This window comes from Elephas maximus, chromosome 1 (genome assembly GCF_024166365.1).
Source record: "Elephas maximus indicus isolate mEleMax1 chromosome 1, mEleMax1 primary haplotype, whole genome shotgun sequence".
NCBI lineage: Eukaryota > Metazoa > Chordata > Mammalia > Proboscidea > Elephantidae > Elephas > Elephas maximus.
Genome location: NC_064819.1, coordinates 204,447,027 through 204,465,214, shown reverse-complemented (window position 1 = coordinate 204,465,214; position 18,188 = coordinate 204,447,027). Strand labels below are relative to the sequence as shown.

The following is an 18,188-nucleotide window of genomic DNA, read 5'->3' as shown; positions in this document are numbered from 1 at the left end:
AGTGGAAGAGATGATCTTCACACTGCTCCAAACCTGTACCTGTTTCTCCTCTAGTCAGGAAGAAAGAGCTGCTTTATCTCTTTCTTAAGGATGGTTCTTTATTTTTAGCCTGAATCCTTAGCTTCTGGGATGAGTTTTTGCTATGATGTTCTGAGAAATGTGATATAGAACTACCATTTCTTGAGGACCACTATCTCCTATGCTGTCATTAATGCTTTCACCTGGCTTCCATTCTCAGCAGCCATATAAAGCAGATACTATTATTTTTCCCATTTTTCAGATGAGGAAATTGAGGCTTAGATCTCATATCATTCTCAAGGTCACAGAGCTATCAAGTAGCAGAACCAGGATTCTAACACAGTCAAGTGGTTCACATTAATTGTGTTATTATTATTATTTTGGCAGAAGCCAGGCCATTTTACCTAAACAATTGATTTGGAGAATTCTCAATCTGAAGTTGGCTTATTGTATCTAGTCCCGAATTTTCCCCTTCCTGCTTATGCTGTAAATTCCTGGCTCAGTGATGGTCTTATATATTCTCATGTGAGCTTTCCCTGTGACCTTGTTTGTAACTTAGTCATTTTCTCATAGTTCTCGTATTTTGAACCAGCACCATTTGGCCTCTCCCCTTCCTTCCAGTTTAGGCACATAATAGACTTGATTGTGTGGAATGAAATTGAACTTTCTAGAAACTAAATTAAGGATAGGTTGTGAGTTTTTCATGCTCTTTTTCCAAATCCAATATTTGGGACTTTTGATATGTTTATTAGAAACCTTTTTGGCATCACCTGTCTGTCCCTAAAACAGGAGTTTATAATTGCTTTTCTCTATCCTTCTAGAGAACATTTTCAAAATGTCCCTTTTTGGGTTCTACCCCCAGATACTCCTTTCAATAAGTCTGGGTGGGGCCCATGCACAAGGTTTTGTGTTTTTTTTTGTTTGCTTGTTTGTAAGAAACCCTTCATAATCTGGCCCATGCCCCATCCCCATTTCTTGTCAGCAAACATATTTTGAAAAAGCTCGCTACATGATTTTTGTCCTGAACTTGTTAAAGAACCATTGTTCCTATGGCTGTGTGTGAGAGAGAGAGAGAAAGAAACAGAGAGTTAGGAATTTAGAGTTTAGTCTTTTGGTACCTGGAGATTTTAAAAATAACTCCTAACACAAGAGTCCACCAATTAGCATTTTACTTGAGAAGACATAGGGCATTGTATTCATCTTTTAATATGCAAATAACCACTTTGTAGGATTAAACCTGTGTTTTTAAAAACATCACTTTTTTTTTTTAAATGAAAGAACTTCTCAATTTCCTAGCAAAGAAAGGTCTACAAATGAAGGAATGACCTGGAAAGCATTGGTCAGGAGGGACATTGAGCATTTTAGGTTATAGTGGTCCTTCAAGGGATAGAGTTGTGTTCATAAGACTAATGAAAAACATATGTGAACTAGCTAATGTTTCCTCCATCCAGAATTACTCCTCTCATGTCGTTCAGCTAACCCAGGAAACTCAAAGGCATATCTTTTCATTAATTTTTTTTTCTTTTCAGTTTTTAAAAGACTATGTTGATGTGTTTATTGAATGTAAAATATTTCTTTTTCAGGTTGTTGTTATTATATTTATTTTATTCACCTCTATTGTATATCCCCTTTTTTTTTTTTTTGCATAGGTTTTTGACTAAAGGCCAGAATGCATTGGTGGAGCTACAGACACAAAGACCCATTGCTCTTGAGCTATACAAAGACTTTAAAGAACTGGGGAGGTTCATGCTACGCTACAGTGGTTCTACAATAGCTGCTGGGGTAGTCACTGAGGTATTTTAAAGTAACTGATTTTGTATCCATGGTTATGATATCTTTTTTTTTTTTTTTTCCCTATCTTTTAAAGATACTACTGAGGTCCCTGGGTGGTATAAACAGTTAACGTGCTTTGCTGTTAACCAAAAGATTGGAAGTTCAGGTCCACTCAGACTCACCTTGGAAGAAAGGCCTGGCGATCTACTTCCAAAAACGCAGCCATTAAAAGCCCTCTGGAGCATAGTTCTGCGCTTACACACATGGGGTCCCAGTGAGCTGGAGCCGACTGTGGCAACAGGTGGTGGTTGTGGACTGAGGTTTTTATGACTTAAGAAAACACAGCTATGGCATTAGAACAGCATATTACAATGTATATTAAAAACAAAGGAATGATGGGAAGAAACTGGTCTTAAAGAGGTGAGAATACAGTTTGAAAATCTTTGTATAGTGAGACTTTCAAACTGTATTCTCACCTCAAAGGGAATCTGTTGAAAAATAGGTCTGTAAGTATGTAATCTAAATTATGTAATTAGAAATTTAGGATTTAATGAATTAGGGGTAGAAGTTTCTTTTAGAAGAACCTTCATTAAATTTTTTTTCTTTAAATAATTGTCTCTTAGCACATTTAAAATGATTCTGTAAAAAAATTCAATTAACATACTAGTAATGTTTCAGAAAACCCAAACCCACTGCTGTCGAGTGAATTACGACTCATGGTGACCCTATAGGACAGAGTAGAACTGCCCATAGGGTTTCCAAGGCTGTAAACCTTTACTGAAGCAGACTGCCACATTTTTCTCCCATGGGTGAGCTTGTGGATTTGAACTGCTAACTTTGGTTAACAGCTGAGCACTTTAGCCACTGTGCCACCAGGGCTCCTAATGTTTCTATTATATAATGCAAGGTACAGTTGAATTTTGGAGAAAACAGCCTGAATGAATCCACAAAAAATCGGTAATTGAAATTTTCTACCGTGATTAATAGGAATCTTACATTATTAAAGGGGCTTATTAGTTCGTGATTTTTTTTCATAAAACTTATTCAGTTCGTTTAATTGGATGTATACTTCGAGCACAGACTCTTAAGTTGCATCAAAATTCAATCACACGTGTATTGTGTAAAATTTTATTAAGCTTCTAAAGCACCAAGAAACTTTATGGACATCGTTTATAAAAAATACATGTGGAAACCCTGGTGGCGTAGCGGTTAAGTGCTGCGGTTGCTAACCAAAAGGTCGGCAGGTTGAATCCGCCAGGCGCTCGTTGGAAACTCTACGGGGCAGTTCTACCCTGTCCTCTAGGGTCGTTATGAGTCGGAATTGACTTGACACCAGTGGGTTTGGTATTTTTTTTTTGGACGTGTGGAAGGCAATGTAGGGTGGAGGTGAAGAGAAAGGCCCTGGAGTTAAACTGCCCAAGTTGGTGATCTTGCTTCACCGACTACTAGCAGCACAAGTATAAAATCTCTCCTTACATTTATTCATCTGTAAAAGTGTAATAATCGAATCTCCTTGGCATTGCCATTAAGTTGGAATCGGCTGTACAGCAACTAACTATAACACCCCCCTAGAGTTGTTGTGAAATGAAATGACCCACACGAAGCACTTGGCACAGTAACTGGCACATGTAAAGCGTTCAATACATGTTAGCTAATATCTTTGCCGTCATCAGCATCACGTTTAATCTGACAAGGCATTCTTTATAAAAGTACGTTCTAAAAATAAGAACATTTCTTATGGAAACTAATAGATTATATTAAACTTCAGAAATAAATGACTAGGGAACGGAGAAAGTTTCAGGGGAAAAAAGTTTCCTAATACAATAATCACTTTACTGTCATTTTTGTTTTGTTGCCGTTTTTAATGTGATTAATTATAGCAAATGTTTGTTTTCTTTACAGATAAAAGAATGATGGGTCAGAATTTCTATCCTGTTCTCCAAATGCAGTGAAACAGCTAACCTCTCTCTGTAAAAAATCCAGTTATTCAGTTAAAGGAATTATGAGCAATTGACATTTTTTAAATGAGAGAAAAGTAAACTATAATCAGCTACAAAGAAGTATTAATAGTCATTCCTGCAAAAACTACAAGTTGCCAACTGGCAAAGAAAAGCTAATATTGCACTTTCATTTAAAAAAAAAAAAAAATTTCCTTTTGAAATTTTAGTGAGTGGATTTACCTGACAGATTTATGGAAACTGTCATAAATAGGTATTAGAAGTTATTGAATCATCATGAAATGAACGCTACTTTAGCCAAACCACAAAATGTGTACAGTTTTCTCTTTTGATTTTCAACTTTACTGCGTACTTTTTAAGGAAGAGTAACTAAATTAATATTTAACCTGTTTTGCGTTGAATAAGGAATGTAACAAGTAAAGTTTTGAAAGCTTAATTTGAAATTGTCGGAAGCTGTTCCTTTGGGAACCACGATATTATTTCAGATGTAAAGCCTATAATAAATACCTTAGTTCGAGCATAACAGCAAAATGTGTTTTGTTTCTTAGATATTTAAGAGATTTTCTGCCATCGTCACTAAATACGACTTGGGGGTTTTGTGGAATCTTTTTCACCTAAGAGTTTCCTGGTCCTTTCACTGAATTCTTGCTTTTTATCCTAACAATCACAAATCAAATGTTGTCTCATTTGATTTTCTTTAACAGTTTTCTTAAATGTTAAAAGTAATATATATATTTATTTTTGAAATGGTGGCCCTGTCTCTAGCCCACTTTGTTCTCTCTCTGGGTGGTGGGGAGGTGGTGTCCATCTGTGACCTGGCTGGAACACTGCTGTCGAGGGGTTGGGTGGCTCCCATAGCCAGTCCCACCACCAACCCTCCTGCTTCCTCAGTGGGTAGAGGATTGTTGCAGAGTAGCCTCTCCACCCTTCTGGCTCAGCATTCAGCTATACCTTATAAATTCCATCTTAAAAAACCCACTGGTGGGATTCTTTCCTCAAGCAAATAAGCATGGCCAGAAACCTGGGGCTCGTCTACAAATGCTATACACGGTAGGTGCTGATGATGCAACTCTAAGGCTAGGTCCCTAAGGAGGTGAAGGAGCAGTGCCGGGTCGGAGGGAAGCCTTGAAGCTGTGGCCAGTGTAGGGGAAGGTATTTGCCTTCTCCAGCACAGGAACACTGTTCTGGGAATCATAAAAATCAAACCCAAGTAATGGGTATTGAATTGATATTAAAAGGGCCATAAACTATGAAAGCAGCCACTACCACCTAGCTCCACAGTGCCTTGATCGGTTTATATGACTAGATGCTTGGGAGGATCAGACATTAGAATCTATTAAGGAGCAGTTTTTCTAGGCCAAATGGCCAAGGATAACCAGGGAAGGTATACCTGACATAGTAAAAAGAATTGCCAAATGAACTATTTAGAATATTCTGACCCACAATATCTCAGAATGAGTATGAACTTTTTTTTTTTTCTTTTCAGAATCTAACAGTGTATCAGACTCCTTTACTCCCAACTCCCAAGAGGCAGCAGATCCGGGAGCTTCTTGATTCCCTAATAAAAACCGCTCTGACCAAAGGGAAGATTATTGAGAGTCGATTTTTACAGGAGGGGTTTTCCTTGGCCAAGGACCAGGCCTTATTATCCAAGATATTTTACAGAGTTTTGCCAAATATATTTGGAATAGAAGAGGCATGGACCCTGTAACGTGGGCTTCTTGGTCCGTGCATCTAATTCACCAGGGATAAGGCTACACATTTCATTGCTTATTTCTTCATGTTGGTAGGGAGTCCTGGCCACTCACAGACCACCATTCTGAGATCAGCAAGAAAGGACAGATGCAGAGAGACTTGACCAGTATATGGCTAAACACAGGGACGGCTCTAGGCAGAAGAGCTTCCAGAAAGTCTACATTGACACTCTCCCAAGGTGCTCAGAATGACAAAGCAGAGACAGGGTCTCTCTGAAGTGTGGGACTCAGGGATGACACAAACATCAATCTTCCAGAAAGAGACTCCATATCAATCATTTTTCATAGCATAACTTTGAGGTATGTTTGTGCTACAATACTTCCTCCTTCTAGGAGTGAAGATGAGAAGGCAGAGTGGGTAAAGGGGAAAGAACAACATCCTGCCATATATGTCGTGGTAGTTATTCCTATAATGATAGCACTTTGATGCCCATTTATTCTACAAGTAGTCCCCAACTTATGATGTTCTGTTCCGACAACTGTCATAAGTTGGTTCTGACACAAGTTGAATATCTTTTTTCTTTTTAAGTTTTTATTATTATTGCCTTTTATTATCAGTATCTTTATAAATCCGATCTTTATTTGTCTTAGGGGGTTAGAAACGTTACATATGAACAGGTATATTTTAACACATACATACATACATAACACACAAATCATAAAAATTTACTCCGAGGATGAAGAAGAGTTGGGCGACGTTGGCCTTTTGTCAGCTGCAGTAATAACTATACCTGTGGAAAGTTCTGGATCATCTGGATTATCCCTGGGAATGGGGATGGTGTTTCTAGTCAGAAAATTTGAGTTTTCTATATGGTCCTTTTCCTTATATATTTCGAGGAAACATCTCACTGCTTCCTGAATCTGCCTATCGACTTTTAGCAAAGCAATCAGCATTTGGATCCATGTTCTCAAGCAACTGAAGCTCCTAATTTAGTTTAGGAAAAACTCCAGCTAATCCTTTCACTAAAATTTTTTGACTTCTTTCTTCCCTCTTCCTCATTCTTTCTTCTTCAACATGTCTTTCCTCTTCAAAATCCATTAAGTCCTGATCTGTCAGTTTCCCTTCCTTGTAATCTATGTGCTGTTCCACATTGGCGATACCAGGTTCTAAATTCAGCATTCTTGTCATATGGACGATTTTTGCACCAATCTCTTCCATCATATTACCCTGATCAAATGCTTGGGGTGTGTTCACATAACTCAGCAATTTTTTCCATATCCTCTGGATGCATTTTCCCATAACTTCGTCCCAGGAAGATGCAATGTTCCAGATACACTGATCATCGTAAGTGTAGTTGGTTTTAACTCGAATACATCGTAAGTCAGGAACTACCAGTATTTAATATTTTGAGTAGGAGAGAAAGAATAAAGACAGAGGAGGACATAAGGTCATGCGAAGTGTAAATACTTGTCTATCTACATTGCACGTGCAGACAGGCCATGCCTCAAACTTTCAGGCAGCCATTAGACTGCTAGGAATGAGACACACACACCCACTGGCATCAACCACTCTATGGGTACTACATTCACCTGTGACCAAGCCGGATGCACAAGACACTCAGTGTTGGCAAAGTGAAAGCCATTATTATTATTTATAGAAAGGAAATGGTAAACAATAACAGATTCCCAAAGGAGAACCATTTGCCCTTCCCCAATTTAGCCATGTCCGTTCTTATGTGGTTGGGCAGGTGCGCCGTGGTTCAGGCTGGATATGGTATTCATGTCGTCGTTGTCTGCTGTTAGCACCATGCTGCTTGGAGGCCCTGCACAGCTCCTGAGGCTTCTACTGTGCTGCTGGGCCTCACTGGCCTCTGCTGCTGGCTCCTACCACACTACTCGGGCCTGTGGGGCTCTCTTGCCACCACACTACCAAGATTCCCACTGCATGGCACATACTTAGGGCTCTCTTGCCCTGCACCAACAAGTGTTACAGCTCTTTTACCTCTGCTGGCAAGCCTTCTGCCCAGAGGCATCCGGCTCCACTCTGCTGTAGGAAGAGCCCTGCATAAGATCACTCGAGGCAGCACCTGCCCAGGGTACCCTCAGGCTTCTGCCCTGCCTAGACAAGTGTTACAACTCTTTTAGCTCCCAGCAAGTCCCTGCCAAAGATGCTCAGCTCTCACTCCGTGGTCTTGCAAGCCCACCACTGCTGTCTCTTGCTTGCCATCTTGCACCGTCTTCAGTGTTACAGCTCTTTTCTGGGTCTGGAAGGTTCTCAGTGCAGGGACCCCGAGTCCAAAGGACGTGCACCACTCCAGACTTTGCCCCTTGAACCTCTGTGGGATTGGCCCTTATATAAGTCTACTCCTTGTCAATTTCAAGGCATAGTCCTCCCAGCAGGACCATGAACTGACTGATCCCCTCAGTAGAGCAAAGTCACACAATTTGCATAGTCCCAGACAATCGTTTTGTGGGAGTTACAAGACCGTGGCTAGAAAAGCCATGTAAATGTGATTCATTGCACCACGAGAAGGATGTTTTACAACTTAATTTCACATATAATGTGATATGGTATTATATAATAGGATATTGAACTCATTTAAAGGCTTAAGGAGCGAGGAGAAAGGGCGAGATGAAGGGTCAAAAGGAGATAATCCGATGGTCAAGGCTCCTGAGGATGCAGAAAGAGAATGGGGTCTCAGTCAGGTATTTCTCTGCCTAAATTACCTTCTTGTCTGCCTTTTAACTTCCTCCCTTTCCTTCCTTATCCATCTGAAGTTTCATCCTCTGATCCCTTCACTCCACTAGCACAGAGCTCCTCGTTCCCTGCCCTATGTTTCTCCCAAGCCTACCGCACACCTCCAGGAACGCCCTCATGCACTGCATTGTGATTTCTGTGTGCCACTCTGCCTCCCCTAGTAGAATGTGAGTTCTTCCAGCATTGATGGCCTGTATCATTCAGTAAGGTGCCTGGCATATGGGAGATAATCAATTTGCTCCACTTCCTGGCGCTGCAGCCCACCTGGGTGATTCAGAGCTCCAAAGCACTTATTGTTTGTTGCTGTCAAGTTGGCTCTGAATCAGGGCCACCCCATGTGTGCAGAGTAAAACTGCCCCATAAGGTTTTCAAGTTTGTGACCCTTCAGAAGCAGATTGCCAGTCCTTCCTTCTTAGGCACCTCTGAGTTGGTTAGAATCACCAACCTGTCGGTTAGTGAAGCCCTTTGCCATTTGTGCCACCCAAGACTCCAAAACACTTCAGAGCTCCCTAAATCAGGCATCACCTCACCCTCTTCAGAAAGAACAACTTTTTCCTCTAAGTAAAAGCACCCTATCCCATTCTGGAATATTCTAGAACAACTAGTTCCCTTTGCTTATTAAAAAACCCAAACCCACTGCCGTCGAGTCGATTCCAACTCCTAGTGACCCTATAGGACAGAGTAGAACTGCCCCATAGAGTTTCCAAGGAGCGCCTGACGGATTCGACTTGCTGACCACTTGGTTAGCAGCCATTGCACTTACCCACTACGCCACCAGGGTTTGCATTTAATTAGTATACTTAATACTGTCACATTTATAATTTTTGTCTGTTGATCTCAAGGCCTTGAGTTTCCTACCGTCACTGCAGGACCTGGTACTAAACCCACCCACTGGGGTGTGGTGGGGACAGACATTGCTGCTAATGGGAGTACACTTCATGGGAAAGAACAATATTCAAGGGGCTTGGCAAGAATTGATCAGAGTCCAGCAGAACGAGCACTGGAGAGCAAGTAGAGCCAGCCAGGAGAATTCAGTAGCAGTTGATACCAAGAGGTACAGAGAGGCAGGTGGCAAGGAGTAGGGTCTTACTGCCTAGCCCCAGATTCAAGATTTTATGTCTCTTCAAGGGAAACAGGCAAGAGAAAGGTTGGTCCCAAGTCTAGAGGGAAGGACTTGGGGTGTGAGGACATGACCAGACTCTCAGTGAGGACTGACACTGCATTCGAAGCCTAGAACTCTCTCCTGCCTGAACTAAGCATTTGCTCCAGAGTCAGGTCTGTGGTTGACCTGCAGGTGGGGGTTAAAGAGCCTCACTGCGGACAGAATAGGCCTGAGAAGCCAGAAACAGGTCACCTGACAGGCCAGGGAGGAAGGGAGGTAAAGGACCCACCACATTATGAAAAACGTACCAGGTCATGCTTGCCCAGCAGGCAGCACAAGAACGTCACTGGAAACAACACCAGTCTGCTCCATAGCTGGGCTTATCCCTGTGCAGGGAAGTTCTAATGGGCATCCAGCATTTGCCCAGTTTCTAACCCATTTCTCCTATTACATGGCAGAAAGCTCCTCCCCTGTGATATACATGGAAGTTCCTTCTTTCTAGTGAATGTCTCTTAGTCCCCTAATCGGAGTCCTTTGGGATATTAAGAACTATAAATAGCCAAACATCCAGCTCAGTCAATCAACACTCAGTGTCAATTGCTTCAGTCCTATAGTCAGATTTGTTTTTTTTTTCTCAATAGCTTTGGTGAGATAAATCTTAACTAAGTGGGTTGGGGACAGAGAGGATGACACATTATTTCTGAGCACAAAGCACTTGGGAGAAGGATGGGCTTCTAAGAGTTTCCAAAGGGTCAAAGGCTGCATTCAAGAGCTGGGAGGGAGAAGCCAGGGAGACAGGTGACAAAAGTGTTTAGGCATGGGCTGAGCTCCTCTTAGCCCCAAGCTCATTCCTTGGCGCTTTGCTCTGTGGCACTAGGTGGAGATCCGCAAACTGTATTTCCCACACCCTCTTGACAGTTGGCTTTCTGCCAATGGGAGGCATGTCAGAGAGTCTGGAGGGAGAGAGGGGTGAAGAGACCACCTCTGTCTCCAGTCCCTGCCAGTGTCTCTCCAGCCACAGCCCACACACAGCCTCTGGCGGCTCGGCCTTCCCTGAATTAGCCACCTCACATGCCCTCAGAAGTACCAGCACAAACTGGGAGCGTAAACGGAATCGCCTTCAAGCTTCTAGCTTCTGGCAGCTCATTTTAGCCTTTTTGTTCCACAGTCTAAATGGTAGCTGCTTTTTGCATTGCTGATATCCAGGTTATTGCAGTAGTTTCTGTAAGCTCTTACAACCTTCCAACACCTATGTAATCATTTCCTTCTCTTTGAAATACCTACCATGATTTTTGTTTTCCCGAACAGACCCTGAATGTATATATTATTGTATTGCTTCATTCATGTATGTATATATTTATTCATATGAGATCAATTTCCAAAAAAAATATTGGAAGAGGTTTTCAACAAAATCGTATCAATATGACCAAAATTCAGTTAACATAACTGAGTGAGAGGAGGGAGCCCTTTTCAATAATTTGTTTGTGTTTAATAAAATGAGTTATATTTCTAAAGCATCTGCAGAGGCTTTGAGCTGGTAAGGAGAAAAGACCAGGAAGTTGCTCTTTGTTCAGCAGAGCATCATATCTAATTTCTAGATACTGAGACAGGGGCCTGGGACTTGGTTCCTTAGAGAACGGACAGCCTATTGCCTTGTGTAGGTGATTAACAAAAATTGTGGCAAACACCTAGAGCAAGACCAAGTAAGAAGGAAGCAGGGAGGGTCTAAAGAAGTGAACGGCCAACAAATGACTTCAAACGACCAATGAATTTCGAATATTGATATCTAACATTCAGTTAAATTTTTATTATCTATTAAAGTAGTGTATTAACACAGACTTATCATAACGTATTCAATCAGTTTAAAAGTAGAGTCAAAAAGGAAAGAAACCCTTCATTCCTTCCCCTTGATCTACTTAACCATATAGACATCCAAAGGGTTTCATACCATACTTACCCAGTGCCATCGAGTCGATTCCGACTCATTACGACCCTAGAGGACAGGGTAGAACTGCCCCATAGAGTTCCCAGGGAGCCCTGGCAGATTCGAACTGCCGACCCTTTGGTTAGCAGCCGTAGCACTTAACCACTACGCCACCAGGGTTTCATACCATACTTATTCACTAGCATTCTTTTTTTCAGTTAAAAATACATCCTTTTACTGGCTAAGTAATATACCAAATTATGGATGTACCACGATTAATTATAATAGTCACCAAATGATGAACATTTGGACTGTTTAAATTTTTTTTTTTAATTATTATGAAAAAAAAACAATGTCCTTGTGACTTATCTTCTTACAGACGAGCAAGTAATTCTGTAGGGGAGATTCCTAGAAGGGGAATTACTAAGCGACCCTATCTATATGACAGAGTAGAACTTTCACATACAGTTTCCAAGGAGCAGCTGGTGGATTTGAACTGCTGACCTTTTCGTTAGCAGCCATAGTTCTTAACCAGCATGCTACCGTGGTTTCCAGCCAAAAGTTACCAAAAGAAAGCCCAAACCTCTTGCCATCAAGTCAATTCTGACTCATAGAGACCCTATAGGACAGAGAACTGCCCCATAGAGTTTCCAAGGAGTGCCTGGTGGATTCAAACTGCCAACCTTTTGATTAGCAGCCATAGTTCTTAACCACTACGCCACCAGGGTTTCCAGCCAAAAGTTAGGCACATTTAAATGTACTGACAAACTGCTCCAAAAAATGTCCCTGTAAACCTTCCCACGAAAGCACATGCTACCCTATGTCCTCACATACAGTTGGGTATTAATCTTTAACACTGCTTTCCAATCTAACTGGTGACACATGGCACCTCTTTGTAATTCACATCCCTTGAGTAACAATGAAGCTGGACCTCCTTCAATACATTCATTGGCCAAGTGTATCCTCTTTTCTGTGAATTCGTTTTTTGTATCCTGTGTTTAATTTTTATGTTGGGTTGTTCATTTATCTTCCTGATTTGTAGAAATTTCTTACATCCATGGATTTGAATCCCTCTTTGTTATATATGTCACACACATTTTTGGCTTTATCTTCATCTCCATGGCATACCTGGTTTCGAGATGAAGAGTTCTTTGAATTGAAGGCAGCCAAGACAAAGAAGAAGAGATGACGGATGGAAAAAAAGGAGTCCTTCTTCAGTTACTTCTGCGGGGTGAGCAGGCAGTGAAGCATTGAGGCAACAGGGCATGCTTTGGAGACCAAGGGGTTATGGTTCACCCCTTAGTAACTATGTGACCTTGGACAAATTTTTCAACCTTTCAGAGGCTCAATTTCTTCTAGAAAAGAGTGCAAGTGATAATATTTACTTCAAATAGAGTTGTTGTGTGGATTAAATGAGTTGTTATTGTTGCCCTTGAGCTGGCTTCCAGCCGTGACGGCCTTAAGTATTACAGAACAAAACGTTGCCCAGTCCTGCACTATCTACATGTAAAGGACTTGCTTCAGGGACAGACCTTAATAAATAAGCAATGAAAAGTTCACAGTTGAGCCCAATAAAACGATATGTATAGATGGCTTTTGACCATCTGAAAGGGCTATGAACACATATGTTGACATTAGGTTAACATATAATGCACTGAAAGTCTACGAGATCTGTGACACCTTTCTTAGTTTTAAAGTTTGGAGATTGGAATTCTCTGAGAGTTTCAGGTCAACTTCCACTGGTCAATGATTTGCAAACGAGGGCACTGGGTTGGCAGAGGAGGAGACTAACTCAGGACTAGAAGAAAAGTATTGGGGACAACATAACTCAACTATTGTAAAGGTGAAAGGCAGGATTTTTCTTCACTATGGCTGGAACAGAGGCACTTTTGATTCTGGAAAATTTCATAGGTGGAAAATTTTTACCTTGTAACTCATATGTAGATTCTTACGACCCATCTACAGGGGAAGTGTATTGCAGAGTGCCAAATAGTGGAAAAGAAGAGGTGAGTATATTGCCTTTGAGGAAATGGAAATGTATCAAATATATTAAATTTATGTAATATGTTGGTGAATTATGGGTAATTTAACTCTCTAGATGCAAAGGGAATTGGGAAACTGTGTAGAACAGTTAAACATTAGCAGAGGGAAAATTCTAATTCTAGGAAGGCTTATCTGTTACTAGACATGGATGATACATGAAACAAATCTTAGGTTGCTGTATTCAGAAGCAAGCCAGTTATCTAGTCAACCTAATATATAGATGTATGGTCCAGTTTTATGTAATCCATGAACATTTCTAAGGGGGCATCTATATAAAAGTATTATTTGTAAGAGTGACCAATTTTATTAACTGTTCCCTTTTCTCTATCAGAAGCCCTGGTGGCTCAGTGGTTAAGAGTTCAGCTGCTAACCAGAAAGTTGGCAGTTTCAGTCCACCGATTGCTTCTTGGAAACTCTACAGGGCAGTTCTACTCTGCCTTATAGGGTCGCTATGAGTTGGAATCGACTCAGGGGTAATGGTTTTTTTGGGGGGGGTTTCTCTATCAAGTGCTGCCTAAATTTACCACTATGTCCCTGGGCTTCAAAAAATATGTTCCTTAGTGAAAACAAAACAGAACACCTCAAGGATTCATTTTAGATTGCTTTCTGAACAATTTCTTGTGTCTTCAAAATAGCCAATACAGCCAGGCAAGGACAGTAAAGTGAAATCAATCATTTGAACAATGAAACTCAAAGTTAAATTCTCACATATTTTTGGAGTTGAATTTAACAGCATCCCTTTTCTTACTCAAAATGCTACCTGGCACATACTTTTTAAAATAGTGATTTAGAATTTTGTTTGGAAAATTTTGTAAAATATTTGAGATATGTTGGATATACTAATCAATTACTGCATTGAGAATGTTAACATATCTGTTGTGACACATGTGGCTGATGGATGCATAGTCATCTCATGTCTAATGGATTATATTCTTTGTAAGGTGCAAATAACTAAATTATTTAAAGTAAAATTGTAGCCTTCATATATAAATGTATATTATAGGCAAAGTTTTTTTTTTTTAAACAACTAAACCATTATTTCTGTATGGTTAATGAAATTTTAAATCTGCCTTGCTTTAGAAAACCTTTAAACTTATGGATTGATTTTTTTTTGGCGGGGGGCAAATATTACCTAACTTATGGGTTGAACTATAACCAGCAATTCTACTTTGCTTCAAGTGACCCGAGATGAATGTGAGAAATTCAGCTTCATGTTTTCCAATCCTCCTTCTCTCTAAACGTTCTCCAAAGTGAAGTTAAAAGTTACAAATATACCAAATTCAGCTGAAATGTTTTCTGCAGCTAATGGCTTTGCCTTTTCAGAAAACAGAATTAAGTATGGATGCACCTGCTAAGAGAGTAATAGATACTCTGGATTTCCCAGCAATCCAACTTTCAAATATCCTTTCTGAGCCCCATTAAGTCCCAAATTTGAAAAAATACAGCCATTACACAAACTACAAGTCTCATTTACCAAAAAGTCACTCACAGGAAATGCTACCAATGCTGTTAAGAGTGGTTCCCATTCATTCAGCTTTTGCTTTGTGTTTTACCAAGTCCTTTAACATGGATTGTCCCAAGTGGTGGGTCTAACAACCTGTGAATTAGACGCAGTTATCGCCCTTATTTTATAGAGAAGAGTGTGCAAATACACGTCTCTCTGATACTTAGATCAACGGTGACACACACACACACACACACACACAGAGCATTTGTTGTTGCATTTGCATGATAGCATCACTGTCAAAAGCAGAGATGGGAGTCAGACTGTTCAGCGCCATCACTTAGTGGCTATGGCCTTGGCTTAGAGCTGAACCTCTTCATGCTTCAACCTTCTCATCTATAAAATGGAAATAATAATAATACCCACTTCATAATACTGTTGTGAGAATCCAGCAGACTGAGTTCAAGAGATTTCAGGGTTGAACAAGGAAAAATATATGACCACGAGATGGCAGTATTGTAAAACAAGCTATTTATTGGGCCCTGTTTTGACAGGCTTTGCTTGAGAAAATCCCTCACAGCAGGAGACCTTCCAAAGGCAATTGGTTCCCCAGAAGGGGAAGAGGGCAAGGGAACTCAAGTGGGAGAGTGGGGATATGATGCGGGGTGTTTAGATGGTAGACCTAAGACATGCAACATAAGACAGTTTAGAAAATAGGAAAGAGGTTTACTTGTGTTGTATTGACTATGCTAAGGCATTCAACTGTGTGGGTCATAACAAATTATGGATAACATTGTGGAGGTTGAGAATTCCAGAACACTTAATTATGCTCATGAGGAATTTGTACATAGATCAAGAGGCAGTCATTTGAACAGAACAAGTGTTTAAAGTCAGAAAAGTTGTGTGTCAGGGTTGTATCCTTTCACCATACCTACTCAATCTGTAAACTGAGCAAATAATCTGAGAAGCTGGACTATACGAAGAAGAACGGGGCATCGGGATTGGAGTAATACTTATTAACAATCTGCATTATGCAGATAACACAACCTTGCTTGCTGAAAGTGAAGAGGACTTGAAGCACTTACTGACGAAGATCAAAGACCACAGCCTTCAGTATAGATTATACCTCAACATAAAGAAAACAAAAATCCTCACAACTGGACCAACAAGCAGCATCATGACAAATGGAGAAAAGATTGAAGTTGTCAAGGATGTCATTTTACTCGGATCCACAATCAATACCCATGGAAGCAGCAGTCAAGAAATCAAAAGATGACTTGCATTGGGGAAATCTGCTGTAAAAGACCTCTTTAAAGTGTTGAAGAGCAAAGATGTCACCTTGAGGATTAAGGTGCGCCTGACCCAAGCCATGGAGTTTTCAATCGCCATGGGAAAGCTGGATAATGAATAAGAAAGACTGAAGAAGAATTGACAGCTTTGAATTGTGGTGTTGGCAAATAATATTGAATACACCATGGACTGCCAAAAGAACGAACAAATCTGTCTTGGAAGAAGTACAACCAGAACACTCCTTAGAAGCAAGGATGGCAAGACTCTGTCTCTCACGTACTTCAGACATGTTGTCAGGAGGGATCAGTCCCTGGAGAAGGACAGCATTCTTGGTAGAGGGTCAGCAAAGAAGAGGAAGACCCTCAACGAGGTAGACTGACAAAGTGGCTACAACAATGGCCACAAGCATAGCAACAATTGCGAGCATGGTGCAGGACTGGACAGCATTTCGTTCTGTTATGCATAGGGTCGCTATGAGTGAGAACCAACTCGACAGCACCTAACAAGGACAACAGAAAATAGGAGCTGACTTGTGTTTTCTGCGGAGCAAAAAGATTCGATTTTTCACATTGACTGCTGCCTTCCTCTTGTTGGCCAGCAGCAGACTTCCCGTGGCTGCAGTTTATGGTGGGGCTTACAGAGGCCCATGTCACGGATTGCATTGTGTCCCCCCAAAATGTCAACTTGGCTATATCATGATTACCGGTATTGTATGCTTGTCTACCATTTTGTCATCTGATGTGATTTTCCTACGTGTTGTAAATCCTAACGCTATGATGTAAAGCGATGGATTAGTGGCAGTTATATTGATGAGATCTACAAGATTAGACAGTGTCTTAAGCCAATCTCTTTGGAAATGTAAAAGAGAGAAGCTAGCAGAGGGACAGGGGGATCTCATACCACCAAGAAAGCAGTGCCAGGAGCAGAGCGTTTCCTTTGGACCCGGGGTCCTTGTGCTGAGAAGCTCCTCGACCACACAAAGATTGATGACAAGGACCTTGCTCCAGAGCTGGCAGAGAGAGAAAGCCTTCCTCTGGAGCTGACACCCTGAATTTGGACTTGTAGCCTACTAGACTGTGAGAAAATAAACTTAATGTTTATTAAAGTCATCCACTTATGGTATTTCTGTTATAGCAGCACTAGATGACTAAGGCAACCTACATTTCCTTCCTTATCCTGCCTGCAAGTGCACATTAGAGATTCATTTTTTGAGGTGAAGCCACCATCTTTCCAGAAATTTCTAACTGAGATGAACATCATTTCATATTTCACTTCAGCTCAGCTGAAAGTGACTTTGTGACATGAGGAAAACAAAGATGGGGTGTAGATCAGGTGTGCATGAGAGGGGTAGCCTAGGCTCAGGAGGCCGAATTATTGTCAGATCATGTGGTATAAGAAAGATGTCCAAGGCTGCCTGAAGGCAGTGAAAAGGATCCTGAGCCTGGGCCCAGTGATGGAAGAGAGCTCTAAGTGATAATTAATGTTGGTCATGCATGTGGGAGGCTACGGATTTGCTATCTCTGGAAAAAGCATTGCTTAGAAATTGCCTGAGAGAGAAGAAAGACAGAAGGGGACCTGAAAATTATTTTGCCGAGATCACATTTTGCCATGAGCTGGTCCTGCTCATACCTTCCCGTATATTGTCTGCTTTTTTGGATTTAACTCTAAAACCGGGTCCACAGTAATCTGTCCAAGCACAGCACCCTCCTCTCCAACAGAGACTGCATCCATTGGGCAGAGCCAGGCAAGGGCAGGGCAGTGGCAGAGGCTCCAGTTATGCCATAGCAGGCCAGCTTGTGGTCTTGGGAGCCACAGAGATCCTGGTTCAAATCCTGATTCTACCAGTTACTAGCTATGTGATCTCTGGCAAGTTACTTGAGCTTTCTGTGCCTCAATTTTCTCATCTGTAAAATAGGCAAATCAATACTAATGCTACGGAATTTTAAAAGGGGTTAAGTGAAATAATTTATGTGAAGTTTAGCATATCTCTTTTTATAAAAATTAGTCATTAAATGACTAATAAAGTTAGTCATTCCAAGTGGGAATGACAGTCCAAGGATGTGATTTCACACAAAATTTTAGACTTTCCCAGGTATGTCAGAGGTGTGTTAAGAGGATTAGAGATTTCTGCACACCTAGATTAAGCTCCCTTTCCCATACGATATTCAGAAGCCAGTGAGATAT

At 40.9% G+C, this 18,188-nt stretch overlaps 2 protein-coding genes across 7 annotated transcripts in view; both read left to right on the top strand.

Moving 5' to 3' along the window:
- HBS1L (HBS1 like translational GTPase) overlaps nt 1–4,303 on the top strand; it is a 97,555-nt gene extending 93,252 nt beyond the window's left edge. For 2 of the 4 annotated variants that reach the window (XM_049901607.1, XM_049901615.1), the window contains exons 14-15: nt 1,668–1,812; nt 3,694–4,303. In XM_049901607.1, the coding sequence (XP_049757564.1) occupies nt 1,668–1,812; nt 3,694–3,705 (157 nt within the window). In that variant the 3' untranslated portion in view covers nt 3,706–4,303. The remainder of the gene's footprint in view (nt 1–1,667; nt 1,813–3,693) is intronic. The other 2 variants (XM_049901589.1, XM_049901581.1) reach the window with 1 other exon arrangement.
- Nucleotides 4,304–13,095: 8,792 nt separating this feature from the next.
- The window catches only part of ALDH8A1 (aldehyde dehydrogenase 8 family member A1), a 35,581-nt gene continuing 30,488 nt past the window's right edge, over nt 13,096–18,188 (top strand). For all 3 annotated transcript variants that reach the window (XM_049875632.1, XM_049875625.1, XM_049875616.1), the window contains exon 1: nt 13,096–13,233. In XM_049875632.1, coding sequence (XP_049731589.1) covers nt 13,096–13,233 — 138 coding nt within the window. The remainder of the gene's footprint in view (nt 13,234–18,188) is intronic.